Genomic DNA, 15,052 nt, shown 5'->3' on the forward strand with positions numbered 1-15,052 from the left:
GCGATAGTCTTATTACGAAGTTTGACAGAACACACGCGCTTGTCTTCAATTATTGTATGCGTCTCTAAATTGTGATAAAAGAAAAGCAGATGTTATGCATGAATTAGTTATGCTTCTTTGCAACCTCGCAATAAGTATTGCTATGTCCAAACGGATATTTAAGTAAGCCTATTTCAGTAAAGTCTACTTTTCAACGTGCTAAGTGTAGTCTATGGCCGGGAATTTTGTTAAGACATGCGAATATAGAGGATATTAAGAAAAGATTGGCAGCTCGCCAAGCGGATGATGATGGGCATGCCAGCTACGCATTTCTTTCTTTCTCTATTTCAAAATGTTATTAGAGCAGCCACTAAATTGAAAATACAAGGGAAACATTTAAGTTCCGCATTATTAAAAACTGTTCATGACGTGGAACGAATCACAAGTGCCCGAATTTTTTACGGCACTCATTGTAAATGTTTAAGCACTTAAATTTAGTTACCGTAAGGGTAAAGGCACAGACACGCTCACAACAATGTTGAAGAATAATAAAATGAATGGGTAATGGGTCGTTTGTTTCGCAACCTACAGACAATATCGATTGGAAATGGCGACGTTTCGACTGCTACACTGTTGGTCTTCGGTGTCTTTCGAGACTAGCCGAAAAGAAGGCGAAATACTTCCACCTGTTATTGAACATTCACACAGCAATACAACCACAATTAACAACAAACACATCTTTCGTGTAATTAAAGCGCCCCTTGATATTAAATGGGTAGGTAAGTCACGTTATTCATCATCGTACCACTCTTCCACAATTCTTGGTACACCGTTCATGCTCGTATCAAAAGTATGGGAACACATATATTAACACTAAATCAATTCATAAATCCCTATGGGGTTTCATCGATCATATTAAGCTATTATTTATATTATTTACTCTTTAAATTCTGATCTTAAAGGAAGTTCTGGATATAAAAGATCTAAACAGTCACGCTAATACATGGTCTATTCAACGGTCTCGATAAGACACTGGTTCAGGAACATTTGTTAGAGTAGAATTCCACTTAAAACTACTACAGACTTTTCAGTGTCATCTTCACTTCACGTCTTTATCACGTCACGTTATCTTCAAGTCATGTCACGTCATCTTCATGTCGTTCACGTCACTAACAAATTTCTAACTTTTTCTCTTGGCAAATCTCAGTTTTTGTTGAAAACCTGAGGAGTCCGATAACAGCACTTGCCGAGGAAAACTTGCAAGCGTAAACACAGCCTTGAAAACTCTTTCCAAACCTGCATATTGCCACTGATTGCCTGATTACAGCCTGTCTAGGTCTGCTGTCCAGGCAGCAGTCAAACGGTGGGCATACGCAAAAAATCACTGCCAGGAGCGCACCAATTTCCCGCGCAAATTCTATACGAAGACCTTCATAAAACCAACCGGTGCCCCACAAAATTCACGAAAAGCTAAAATTTCGCAGAAGTCTCCAAACCATTCACTGTTAAGAAATCTTTATAGGGAAATAAAATTTTTGGAGAAAAAACTTAAGCTATTTCAAATTCTAGTGAGACCTGGTTTTTGACAGCCTGTGAGCACGATGTAGGAAGACTATTTTTGGAGACTTTAAGCCGTTTCAACGCTCACACATGCGCACACGTTTGACCCCGTCTCGTTTTCACCGCACCAGAGGGCAAAATAATTATCTATCACTGACTCCACTCAACCTCGAAAATTGGTGTCCTGTAACAGGTACGTGCAATAAACTCTGGTCAGATTTTAGTGAGTTTTGAGCTCTTGGCGATCGTTCGACACTTTTTCGTGAGAGTGACTTTCTGGATAGGTAATTGGTCTTCAAAAACGGAATGCGAGAGTTTGAAAGAACTTTCTTGGGGCTTGTGCTTCTCGTTCTTCTCAAGAATCCTTGCATTTTATCATCACCACTTGGCGAGGAGTTCTTCTCTGAACTGGTGCTGATCTCTGCGTAAAACACTTTCGATTCATTTCGGCCTGTTGTCGGAAAATATCCACCATATACCTGAGAGGTATTCGCCCGCGGTGAATTGAATCCAGTGTGATTTACTTGATGCAAGGAATTGTTCACCATGTAAAATGTCGGCAAGGCTCGCGATCGTTTGGTGTAGCTAATCTTTGGCATCAGATTTGACCTAGGAGATGTCAGATTATCCTGTTCCTGTGAACTTCGTGTGGGTACAGCCTTCAGATAATTACTCAGAGAAAGGTTGCTTATTTCTCTCTTTAGATGAAAGTCGGGTACAGTTTGTTTGGCTGATCGAGGGCTACATGACGCCTTTTCATCCTTGACAACACCAGAGGATGCTACTGAATACTTGACTGAATTTTGATCGTTTTCTTGACTATAGGCACTGCCGTCTGCAACTTTATCTACGAGGCATTCTGTTATAACAGAATCGTCCAGTTTTTCCAGAGAATTTTTCGCCTCTTTTAAAGACCCTGACGAATTGTTATTTCGATCTGTAAGGCTCTTAGATAAAGGCTTCTCTCTTCTATCTGCTTTTCGTTTTAATTCAGGTTCACTGTCTACAGGATCATCAAATGCACCAAATGGAATAATGAACACAGGCCTCGGCTCGTTCGAATTGTTCTCACTTGAGCTTCCATTCTCGGTTTTGCTATTTCCGTGTTTCCCGTCAGTGTTCCCAAGAACAGGAAGCTTCACAAATGGGTCTGCGTTGGCAGTGACCACAGTTGAACTTCTGTGGTCACTGTGTGAGAAAAATGAACTATCTGAGAGTAAGGTAGGGAAGCCTCTCTCCAAACTCACTGCAATGTCTCTACCTTTCAACTGAGTATTAAATTGCCTCACTTTATCTATAGGATCGATCAGTGCATCGCCAACTTGTCCCCCAGATACGGATAAAGATTCCCCTTTCAGTCCACAACCACCATCTTCCTGTAGCCGCTTAAACGTTTCAGTTAAAAGTTTTTCACTGAACCCCTTACATATCTTCCCGGTTAGAGGTTTAGGAATTTCGCTGTGTCTACACGTGGCTGTCTTGCATTTCTTCTCCTTACAAGACCTCATACGTAGACTGCCTAAATTGCTGCTGGAGGGTATCGCTATGTCCATATCTGATTTGGCTGAACTCAATAATTGTGTCTGATAACCATCTTTTCTGTTCAGTGGGGTGCAAGATTTAGATTTCCATCTTTTTGTAAAGTCTTTTTTCAGTTTTCCATACTTGGCACTGTTGATCCGCATTGATTGACAACGGACGGCATTAAAATAAATGTTTCCTCCGTAACCTTGCCAAAGCTGTGAAGAGAAACCCACAACCACATTAACAACTCGAATGTATCTCTGTACACACGATCTGAACAAGGCTTCGACATCTTTTGGCGTATTACAATGAAAACTAAGACCACTTGGGACACCCTTAACACTAGAAATTGTGTACCCTTAGTGGAGGTGGACATCCTGAAAGAGAAGTTCCATACTACTAGAGTAGTAATAATAATAATGATAATAATAGTAATAATGATAATAATAATGCTTTATTCACAACTCAGTCAGAATATTTACCCATGGATATGGAATGAAAACAAGTTGTGTCTTATGTACAAAAATGTTTATTAACTCTGAAGAACTTGCATAGCTGAAGCAAAATAGGAGTTCACAGGTAAAATTATCAAAATAAACAGCAAGTATTTAGAATTTAATCTTTCAAATACTTGTGAGTGATAAATAGTCTAAAAGTCAATATTTACAAAATAATAATGATAACAACAACAATAATAATAACAATAATAATAAAATTAATACAAATAATAATGATGTCAATATCAATAATAATAATGATAAACAAAAATAATAAAAATAATAGCAATAACAGTTAAAACCATCAAACCACTCAGATTTTAATAGATGGATCCATACAAAATAGCCTGTGGCATAAATCTACTTGAAGTTGGTCTGTTAGGACATACCTTGAATCCGTCACCAGTGGAATCAGACAGCAGTCCTAGGTGATGATGCACTGATGTGGGGGCTGTCTTTGGAGCAGCTGATGGGTTACAGTCCCTAACACTGTTGTATGACACAAGAGAGAGATCATCACAGTCACTGGCTGTCACTAAACGTTGGACAGTTTTGTCTCCGGCTGCCTCTTTCTTCCTAGCAAAAAAGGGAAGAGATGACAATTTACTCAACTACAATTGACAATCTGTGGAACATGGATAGTGGTGACTACCATTCACTACATGTGCCAATCAATTGGAACTGTGTTGAAAGGTTAAGAATGATATGTTTTAAGCCAGGATAAAAACTGTCCACATCTCACTCTCATGATCTTGATTTAGAGCTAAGCTATGTCAAACTTTATGACTCCCTTAACAATTACAAAATTTTACCCTTTATTGAAAATGTAACCATTTTTTTGTACCTTGTTACACCTACAGTTGTTTCTAGAATGGGTCATTTTGCAACTCATTCACAAAGAATTTGAGCCAGTATCCATGATACAAATTATAACAATTACCCAAAAAGAAAACCAAAATATTGAAGACCACAGTGGGGAGAATTTGTACTTCAATTTACAGATTGAAGGAGTTAAAAAGACTTGAAGGGTTAACCCTCTAATCCCTAAGAAAGAGTAGAAATTATTTTCTCTTCACAGTATCAACCCTGTATTACTCATTAAGGTTACGAGAATAAAGGAAATGATCAGCAACTACAGAACCTCTCCATTGTTAAACAAATTCCCTTTGCCAGCCCCTTAAGAAATGTATAGACAACAGTATAGAGAATAAAAACACTGATGTTAGGGTGTAAAGGATTAAAAATGCCACAATCAACAAACACAAAAACTTACTCTGAGTTTTCTATACTTGGCTCTTTCTCATCCAACTTTTCTGTTTCCTCTTCAATCTCTTCTTCCTCTTCAGCCACTTCCCATTTACTGAGGTACTTGTCATTGGCATAATGACTGATCAATTCCCGCCTGTCGTCATCATCACAGTCACTCTCATGATCTCCAACAGACAGACCATCAGTGATTTGTACATGCATCTCAGTCAGCTGGCTCATTGTATTATATAGTCCCATCCATGCTTATTTGGGTGAAAGCAAATCATTTGATATCTATGGAAAATGGAAATTAGAATTCACTCTTTTGGATATTGCTGGAGTTATATGTTAAATAGTGGTTGTAGTCAAGAATAGTATGTGGTTCGAATTACCACTATGCTAGTTAATTATTCAATTGTTTCTTGCATAGACAAATAGTCTTTTATTCTGACAAGGCAGTGTAAAGTTCTGTTGGATGATAGCCTTCTTAAGTCAAATTGACTGAGCAGGTGAGATATTTTAGAGAGATGAGGGAACTTAATCTACCACAGTGACCTCTTTTGAGTTATAATTTGGGATTTTCTTTCTACAAGAGCAATCACTTCAAGAAACCAAACAATTTCCAAGATGTTCCATTATTTTTAGAACGTTAGAAATGTTTTGTGCTGTCCTAAAAATTTGGCACAATTGCATTTCCGATGCATCTTATTTTTAATCATTCATATGGACTTTTCTTCTCTTGTGCTAATTTGACTTTTAATTATTGATGTTTTACTTATGTCAAAAAATGTGTCAATTATTGGGCTGCGATGGTTTGGGTTTTTCTCCTATGGAAAAGAAATTCAGCAAAAGGCAAGTAGTTGTTGCTGATCTGTGTTTTCCATTAATTAGCAAACATTATAATCAATTTAGAGGCACAAAGAATAGCAATTAAGCTATCAGGTCATGCAAACCATGCTAATGTAATATTTGATGCACATGTGAAAAGGAAAATTTTTGTGCAGGCACTCCAACACAGGGTTTGAAATTTAGCCAAAAGTCAACTAGCCACAACAAAGTCTATAATAGTGAGGTTGAAAGTAATGAATGCTTTAAAAAAAAAAAGTGGCATACCATGAAGTTAAATAAAAGTTGTATGGCACATGCCTAAATTTAGTTAAGATTTCCATCTCACCCCATATTATTTTAAATATAGACAGACATAATAACAGACTGTTTACACAAACCTATGGCAACCATATTGTCGACAAGTACTGCTTTACCATGTACATTTAATACATATAATTTGTCTTGTCTTAAAGGTATAAATTTGTGAGAAAATCTTTACCCAAAGATTTAAAACCAGCATCACTTAAACATTGTATCAATATACTACAGAGGTATCGAGAGGTTTGACACAGGCAAGCTTTGAGAGGTGAGATAATGGCTCTTGATTGAGTAAATGAGACCTGAACGGCAATTAATATTGATAAACTAAAAAAAAAAAAAAAAACATTTCGAGGTGTGTCGCATAACTTTCTACGATACAGTTGTATGCACGTGGAATAAGCTAGTATAAGTAAAAAAGTTTCGGTTGGTGAAAATTAATTTCGGGAATCACGAGAAAGATGAACGTCAACTAATGTAAACAAATTTCTCGTTTGCCAACATACACTTTCACAACAATAACATTCAATAACGCATTAACAGAGAATAATATAAAAACGACAAACTGAACAAGCTTCTATGCATCACAGCTGAACCATTTAAGGTTTCCAAGCAGAGTACATGAAACACCATCAAATATTTTCGAAAACCAACCGAGGTTTATTTGATAAGAGATAACTTCAAATCGAAGGTGGGGATATTGAAATCAAAACGATCAGGCATCAATAATTAAACAGAAAACTACTTACCAGGTTTAAACTGTTCTGCGTTTCTCCAAAGAATCGACCGAAACTCCGTCAAATTGGCTTGCAGAGGCAATCAACGCGTATTCGATACGAATGTTTTGAGTACGAAAGAGCCGCGCGTTCGATTCGATGTCAACTAATTTCCCCGTTTACTTCGCAACGAAATTATGCATGAAAAGAACAAAGCTGCGAATCATCAATATTCATGTTCCAATTAGACAGTTCCTTCTAAACTCTTTTACAGATAATTTCATTAAAAGGTGCATTCAATATCACATTCAATTAAAGTGATTCGAAGACAAAAGCTCTTCGGAAAGAAATTAACACGTCGGTAGGGCGCTATGTTCGCATACTTCTCAGGTCTCCAAAAGCGTAAATCTTGATAGGTAAAAGTAATTAAATTTGAACCTTGGCTTATGTTACTACGGTAAATTGAACAAAGAAATACGTATATGATATTACGCAGTAACTAACCACTTACAGTTCTCAAAAGCATCAAGAAATGGCGTCGTTCAAATGCGTTGTTTGACTGAGGCATACATTTTAGGAGGGGTGGGTTAGGAAGTTGGTGAGAGATCAGGGGCTGTTTTGTGATGGGGAAATGAGGCAATCACCGCTGATTCGGAGTTAAAAGTAGTAATTTCGTTTTGATTTTTCCCGAAGAAAAGCAAAACTTGACATGTGCTCTAATCTTTACACAGAAATTAACATCGAAGGAAGTGAAACGAACACTGCAGCCGTTCGCAAACGTAAGAATCTACCGTATTTATTCGCCTACAAGCCGAGCTACTTAGCACAAAATTATCATAATAAGAAATAATACCACCTCGGATTAAATTAACCATCTACACCCTAACAACAGTATGCATATCCTTTACACTGTTCTCTATACATCTACCAAGGTGCTGACAAGGAAAGATTTGTTGAACAATCCAAGCTTCATTGGTTGGTGATCATCTTCTTGATTGTCTTGACCTAAATGTGTGATTCAGGGGTGATAAGAGAAATTAAATTCCGATCACTCTTAGGAGTCAAAGGGTTAATTGTGTTGTGAAAAACACAGCAGGAAAGCATAAGAAAAATTGCTGCTTTTGTTAAAAGGGGAGGGATGAAGCATAACAAACAAGTAAACCAAATCATTGGAAAATTCATTGAACTGGAAAACTGGGAGAAAAATTTTATTCTGGAATTCAGATACACACAAATTTATTTACATTGCTCAGTAAATCAGCCAAGCCTTCCCACACACCAAACAAAGGATGTAGCATACAAATTCATCCTAAGTTTTAAAGAAAGAAAAATTATTAAATTTAAACCATGTAGATTCTTCTTTACAACAAACATGTAAGATAGTTAATTTCTAGTCATATCCATCAAAGAATCTTTCCATGAACTCTGTTTTTCTAGGTTCTTGTGTTTCCTTGAAATAACGCATGACATGTGTTGCCTGCTTCCACAACTTGTGAGTTTCTTCAAGTTCCATTTTACCCTGTAAAAAAATAAAGGTAAGTGTGGTAATTTCTACAGATGTTCTCCTATTAAATTATCACTCAGATTCTTACAGACATGTAGAGAAACTTACATTAAATAAAAATACCAAAAACACACTAGAAATTTAGTTTGTAATGGCTCAAATTTTTCATTAAAATTTTCTACTTATTAAACAGAGAAAAAGAAATTACATATTCAAAATCTCCTACTAACAGTAGACTGAATTTCAAAGTTAAGATTATAAAGGATACATATCACCTTCTAAGATTAACAACAGTGTGTGATAGCCCTGAAATAACTTCACATAATGACTCCTCAAGATCAAATTTCTCATGTATTGCGAATTGGTGGTTGGAAAAATAGGTGATTCAAATCACAAAATTTATCCATTGATATTTTTGAAAAAAATCATGAAAGTCAGGTTTATCAAATTGGTATGGGGGCATGGCATCAAATGTTGTGACAATTTTCACGTCAAATGGCAACTATTATAAAACAAATCCATGCAAAGGCAAAACCTTCCCTAAACTTACTTTGATTACCAGCATGTCAATCACTCTGATATCCCGAACATGGGCATTCTTCATGAATTCTTCTCGCACCTTGGCACGGCCAGTCTTAGTAGAGATTTCTAACTGATAGGCCTCAATGGAGTGGGGAACCTGTCAATGTTAAAAATAAAAATAACCAAAGCTAACGTAAGTACGATTGTGCTGGCATAATTTTGGGCATAATGATATGGCTAAAGCATCGAGCAAAATGTTACCACAATGACTAAACTTCCTAAAAATTCCCTTGGTGCTACAGTTACACAAGAGATAAATTCTGTTGCCAGATTAATGCAAACAGTGAGCTTGCTTTTCTTCTTTGGATTTTAAAAATTTGATCCAGTAAAAAATTGTGCTCTGAAGAGAGGCAAACCTTTTCTTTTTGGCAAGATCTATCTGTTGGTGGTAGGAATAAGGGGGGGGGGTGGTTTAGGGGCTCTTAAAAGCTTTTATTTTGAAGTATCAATTTCAGAATAATGAAAAATTCGAGCATTTAAAATCAAAGTTCCACAAAAACCGTCCCCAAAGCACCCTTTGTAAAGTAATACAAAAAACTCGAGCACAAAGCTGGTAGTGTAATTAAATATGTAGATGTGAAAATTGAAACATGAAAACTACAAACACATGACGATTTTAGCTTTCAGTCAACCTACATTTCAAAAGATACATTTAGAGGATATGTGGAATACACAGAAGAAAGTTTAAAAAGAGGGCTAAATCACCAGTTTTGTGGAAAAACAGATATGAGTTTGGCAAATTCAATCATACATTACCCACTATAGAATATACCTTGAAATTGCGGAACCTTTAAAATACCTAAATTTGAGCTGAAAATTTACAAAATTTTTGTCAACTTCCCTCCAAAACTTAACGAAATACAGCATGACTTATATCCGTATTGAGATAAGGGAATACCGAGTACCTGACTATATTGGATCCCAGAGAACCTTTGGCCGAGCCTCGCTCATGAAGGAAAAACACATCAGAATTTCACTCTAATTTGAATTTCGTAGAGTTAATTCACATTTCATAACTACACGAGTGAAAACTGTACAGATTTCTCCATAACTACTGTAGTCCATTCATTTGGAAAACATTCTAGAGAATGTTGACATCGTATTACAGTATATTGAAAACTCATATGAACGCCGAAATGATCTCCGATCTAGCGCATAACATTCAAAGCTTTTATACTATAAATCCAGCCGTAAGACCATATTAAACGGTATGTTAGTACCTCTCTCCACCAGGCTCTATACAGATTTAATACCCTTCGTCTAGCTTCAGCATGGCTCGTCGAAAGAAGCGGTTTAAATACAGTTTTTCCCGCAGACTGGGCAACTTGTTTGGCGGCCATCTTGAAAGCATGCAGCGCTGATTTATGGGAAATATTCCACAATTCCGTACCAGTGCATTCTCGTTCATGTTCGCTTCTTCGGGACTTAAGACTTTGAAAGGACCTGAAGTCAACTCACTTCGACTTTCATGCTTATTTGAGTACGTGAAAAAGTTTTGGACAATTGATATCGATAAGACTGGGTCAATAAAAAAATTTTTAGAATTTGTGATCGTCAACAGAGCGAGGGTCTGAATTTCGAGGATGGAAGCGGTACATCATGTTTGGGGTTTGTGAACCCTGCCCGCTCTTCCTAGCCCAATAGAATGATTCATAATTCTTTAATACTTTTTTTTTCGATATCAATAATTCATTTTTATCAATATCTACTAATTCATAAAAACGAAGTTTTAATAACTCTACCGCTATAATTTGTTTCATGATTCCACTTCCATTCCCGGTTGAGGTAAGTGAGGTGGGAAAAGGTGAACAAGTCTTATCACACTTTTGTCCCCAGAGCCATTCCTTTTTATCAAGTGACTCTGCGAGTGAGAGTGGTCTTTAACAGATACATGAACACTGCCTTCGTTTGTTGAAACCATGCAAATCTAGAGATTTTTATCATTAATGTTTTTTACCATAAAAACGTAAATTTGAAAAGCTTAACATTGAAAACTCAAAGACAGAGCAGAATGAAAATTTAAAACTATTCAGCTACTACTGATTTATCAACGATCTAAACAAATTATATGAAAAAAATCCATTTAATTTTGAATTGCGCGTCTTGTTAAAAGACATGAATCTACATGAAATAGATGAGATAACATTTGTCATTCGAAAGCAGACACCCTGAAAAAATATCTATAGTGTTCTTTAAAAAGCCGTCCTCAACCCTCGATGATTCGATTACACAACTGATTATGTATCTTTTATCCCCAAGAGAAACAGCTGTTTTCAGGCGATCTCCTTTACGCTCTCTGGTTGGTGGAATAACTTTCGGTTTGTCAGAGTCATGGAATTACTGTTATTATTACTCTCCAATTTAAGCTCGGGATGAACTTGAATGCTATTGGTACAACTGGATCTCAAAAAAGGAAATATGCGCTTCAGGTAATGGCAAATCCCTGAACGATATTCTTGCAAAATAGTACCGTACACAACTGGATTGGTAGAACTGTGAATATACAGCATAAACTCACTGAAAATCAGGGCGTCACCAAAGTGCTCAAAATCTCCGCCTTTGCCGAAGTCTAACCAGAGCCACAACACTTGTTTGGGCAACATAAAAATGGCAAATAGGGTCACGATTGTGCGCAGGTTCTTGTTGATTTTAGCGTTGTTTGCTTGTCTACGAAGCACTGCAGCCGAGCGCTTGCTGGAGTCTGAAATTTTTAGCCTGGTGCGGCGCTTTAAGAAAATACCGATTCTCGCGTAAGCGATTGTTATAATAAACAGGGGGAGGGCATATTGTAACGAAACAACTGCAACTGTATACGCTTGTCGCATAGCGAAACTAGGCCAGGTTTCTGTGCAACTGCGTCCTCTCTGGTGGGCAACTACCGTCAGAGGCGAGACACACCCAAGTCCTGCGATCCAGGTAAAAAGTAGGACCCATAGAACTTTGGTGACTGTGAGCCTTGGAGCCAGTGGTTTCACGATGGTGTGCCAGCGTTCTATCGCCATGCATGTTAGCGTGAACACGCTTGCGAATAAGCACATTGTCATTAGTGGCCAGACTCCTTTGCAGAGCAAGTCACCGAATGGAAATTCACGGAACTTTAAATAGAAATCCACGGAGGTGCTAATCGTGACCATCCAAAAGTCACCAATCGCCAGATTGAGAATGAAATAGTCGTTGATTTTTCGATGTCTTTTCTTGTTCCATATTACGAGCATTACAAGAATGTTGCCGATTGATCCAAACAGAAGAATTACGGGGTAAATAACGAGCTGAACGTAATCAATAGAACTAAATGACGCTCCAGTTTTCGCTTCCTCCACGTTGTTGGCCATGTTTTTTTGTTCAGCGCGGAGTTTGTCTTCTACTTCACAGGTTGTGTTATTTAAGCTACAAACAAAACAAAGTAGATGTTTCGGTTAAGCCATCACGAACGGATTTCTTAAATCCTAGGGCTTTCAGACAGGTTTAATGAGGATTGGGACGGACCGGTTAGGGGCCTTCGGGCCAAAGACCACTCCAAAAGATTATGACTCCTAATAGAATAATGGATTTTTCGGTTGAGGGCCTACAATGCTTATTCAGAAAATGATAAATGCTTTCAGTTTATGAAGAAGGGACACCTTGAAGGACAAAATGATAATGATGATAATAATATTAATGATGATGATGACGATAATGATAATAATGATAATAATAATGGTGATGATGATGATAATGATAAGGACTAATGATAATTATTATTATAATACAGTAATAATGATGATTACGACGACTAATAATAATGATGATGATAATAATGTACATGATGAGAGCGACTAATAATAATTATAAGAATGATAATGATAATCAGGACAGGAATATGTATTTTGTGCAAAGCAGAATTTACTCAAGAGCGTGGCTATGCAGGACTTCCGCAATGCGAAAAAAAAATGGTGCGTAAAATTTACGTCTTTGAAGCACAAAAAGATGTGTCCAAGTTTAAGAGCATTTTTAAATATTATATTCTTGAAATAAAAAAAATTGGAAAACATTAATTACTGACAACAAGGCTGTTATAACAGCAGCTACATAAACTATGATGCGGTTTTCAGCCGCCTATTGATTCAGATGCCTTTCTTTTCTTCGTTTTCTGACCGACCAGCCTGTACCCTGAATAGATTCAAACACCTTTCGGGAAACCTTTTTCCTAAGCAGCCTTTCTTGAAAAAGCGCTCAGTAGAATTAAAAGAAGGGGTCAACTGGGGCCAATTTCTAGAATAAACCTTGCAATGGAAGGCTCACTTTTGTATTTTGGTTCTTAAATGTTCAATATAGCCTCGTTACCATTATATCTGTGTGAGATCTTGTTCATTGGTTAAATTTGTAATGACAAACGTCATATGAACATGTATGCGATCTCTAAGAGTGACTAACACCTAATTTCTCCTCACAATATCACTCCTGAATCATGCAGTAAGGTCATGAGAATAAAGAAAATTATCAGCAGCTAAAGAAGTTGTTGACTGTTACACAAATGCTCCTTCTCAGCACCTCAGGGGATGTACGGAGATCAGTATGGCGAATAACTTTGCTGATGATTGGTGTAAAGGCTGAGTTAACAGTCGCCAAAACACCTAGATTATTACTGAAAACATCTGTTTTGACAGAACGTTAAAAATTGCATTCAATAATCATATTGCACATCCGACTAAAAAGGATGGCGTTCTCGAAATAGTCTGGCTATTCTTTGACGTCGTCGATTCAGTAACGACAATAAAACAGCTAAGTTATGATGCATTCAAATTCTTCTTAAATAAAATAAGAGTATATATACGCGAGCGTTGTTAACAGTTGGCAATATTTTGACGTAGATTAACGTTTACATTAACTCAAGGTCTTCAATTTCGCGGAATTAAAAGTTATCTAAGTCTCGTCTCTGTGGAAAATTAAATGTCGTAATTTGATTTTGTTAACAACAAAGGCAATTCATCACCTGGGGAACAATAATCAAATTGGATATCTGAAAAATTATGTTATGATAGCAAAGGCAATACAATTCTAAACTTAGAGATATTGACGTCCTCAAAGAAAAAATTAGATCAAAGCTTATGTATCTATGAATTCGTTTTGTACCTAATTGGGTAATATATCATCATTATTCAAATTTCCGTCTCATACCGTCTTAGTCCAACAAGACAGCAGCGGAAATAGTTTTATTTTATCTTTCGAGAAATCCAGATTAACTGACGTAATAGTCTTACTTTTAGGTGAATTTTGCAGTAGTATTGCAACCTGTATGTGTTATACGCTGATTATATTATTATTATTATTTCATGATCCTGTCCTTCAATTTCTATTTCTCTCTGGCTTGTTTTCTTTCAAAAAACAAAAAGCGTTTCTAATTTTAAACGCCTCTTTGAAATCTTATTATTCCAGTCGGCCGGATGTTGCTGAAATAGGCGTTAACTTGTGATGATCCAACCGATTCCTCTCCTTAAATTGTTGATATATGAATCTTGTCTTCGGTGGGTAGCTGTGAGTTTTTTTCCACACGACAAAAGATCGTTGTGAAATTACGCTCCGCTTACTGTGCTATTTTTTTAAGTGAATGAGGTGTATAGAGGAGATACATTTGATTATGTGATGATTCAGATCAAAGAGCTGTCTATTTGTGCTAAAGTAATTCTTAATATTCTGCTTCTTCAGAATAATAACAGCGTAACCGCTTTGGAGAATTAGTAATATTTTTTTCTGGCCAAGTCGACGTCTTGAAAACCGCCGCATTGTTCATGTAAAGTAAAGCTTTTCCTACCTTTGAATAAAGTTCAATTTACCCTCAGCGATAAATGATGTCTGTCTCCGCTAGTGCTGATCTTTTTGAAGATTTTTAAAAAATGGAATCGTATATCTTTAGAGATCGACGGCGCACAAAAAGAGACACATATCAGTTTTCGTCCAAAGCAACTCTAGTTTGCGATAAATAAACGGTCCTTGCAAACGAGAGAAGCCTATATTTGACTACCGAGCAGATGTTGTAACAAAATACTCAAGGCTTAGAACTACGCTCAATTTAGTTTGACTTGCGTGGTAAAATTGTCATGTCGATGACAATGAGCGGAACTAAATGTTTCTTTAGTTACAAGGTGATTTCTTACATCAACACATGACTTATTTAATCTTTCCTCGGTTGCCAATTACTTGGCTTTCGTACGTGTGACAATAGGAACTTGACGGCGAAATTTTCATTAACGGAAGGCTTGCACTTCAGACCAAAATAAACGACAGAATGTCAAAATGTGTCTGCCATCTATCAATAT

At 36.8% G+C, this 15,052-nt stretch overlaps 3 protein-coding genes across 4 annotated transcripts; all 3 read right to left on the reverse strand.

Annotated features, from left to right (window-relative positions):
* Positions 1-722: 722 nt before the first annotated feature.
* Positions 723-7,243, reverse strand: LOC131794750 (uncharacterized). 2 transcript variants are annotated; one of them, XM_059112298.2, is made up of 4 exons: positions 7,182-7,243; positions 4,834-5,102; positions 3,950-4,136; positions 723-3,278 (listed from the first exon to the last, which is right to left on the reverse strand). In XM_059112298.2, exons 2-4 carry the CDS (start codon positions 5,064-5,066, stop codon positions 1,683-1,685), a joined length of 2,016 nt encoding a protein of 671 aa, XP_058968281.2. In that variant the 5' UTR covers positions 5,067-5,102; positions 7,182-7,243; the 3' UTR covers positions 723-1,682. The 2 variants fall into 2 exon arrangements, with proteins under 2 accessions (XP_058968281.2, XP_058968280.2); XM_059112297.2 differs by lacking the exon at positions 7,182-7,243 and adding an exon at positions 6,704-7,120.
* Positions 7,244-7,851: 608 nt separating this feature from the next.
* LOC131794740 (NADH dehydrogenase [ubiquinone] 1 alpha subcomplex subunit 6) lies at positions 7,852-10,105 on the reverse strand. Its single transcript, XM_059112285.2, has 3 exons — positions 9,977-10,105; positions 8,725-8,853; positions 7,852-8,189 (listed from the first exon to the last, which is right to left on the reverse strand). Exons 1-3 carry the CDS (start codon positions 10,094-10,096, stop codon positions 8,061-8,063), a joined length of 378 nt encoding a protein of 125 aa, XP_058968268.1. The 5' UTR covers positions 10,097-10,105; the 3' UTR covers positions 7,852-8,060.
* A 924-nt stretch (positions 10,106-11,029) lies between these two features.
* Positions 11,030-14,657, reverse strand: LOC131794699 (neuropeptide FF receptor 1-like). The gene is made up of 2 exons (XM_059112239.2): positions 14,548-14,657; positions 11,030-12,143 (listed from the first exon to the last, which is right to left on the reverse strand). The coding sequence occupies exon 2, from the start codon at positions 12,086-12,088 to the stop codon at positions 11,030-11,032; it is 1,059 nt and encodes a 352-aa protein (XP_058968222.1). The 5' UTR covers positions 12,089-12,143; positions 14,548-14,657.
* Between the last annotated feature and the right edge of the window lie 395 nt (positions 14,658-15,052).

This window comes from Pocillopora verrucosa, chromosome 4, assembly GCF_036669915.1.
Source record: "Pocillopora verrucosa isolate sample1 chromosome 4, ASM3666991v2, whole genome shotgun sequence".
Lineage (NCBI taxonomy): Eukaryota > Metazoa > Cnidaria > Anthozoa > Scleractinia > Pocilloporidae > Pocillopora > Pocillopora verrucosa.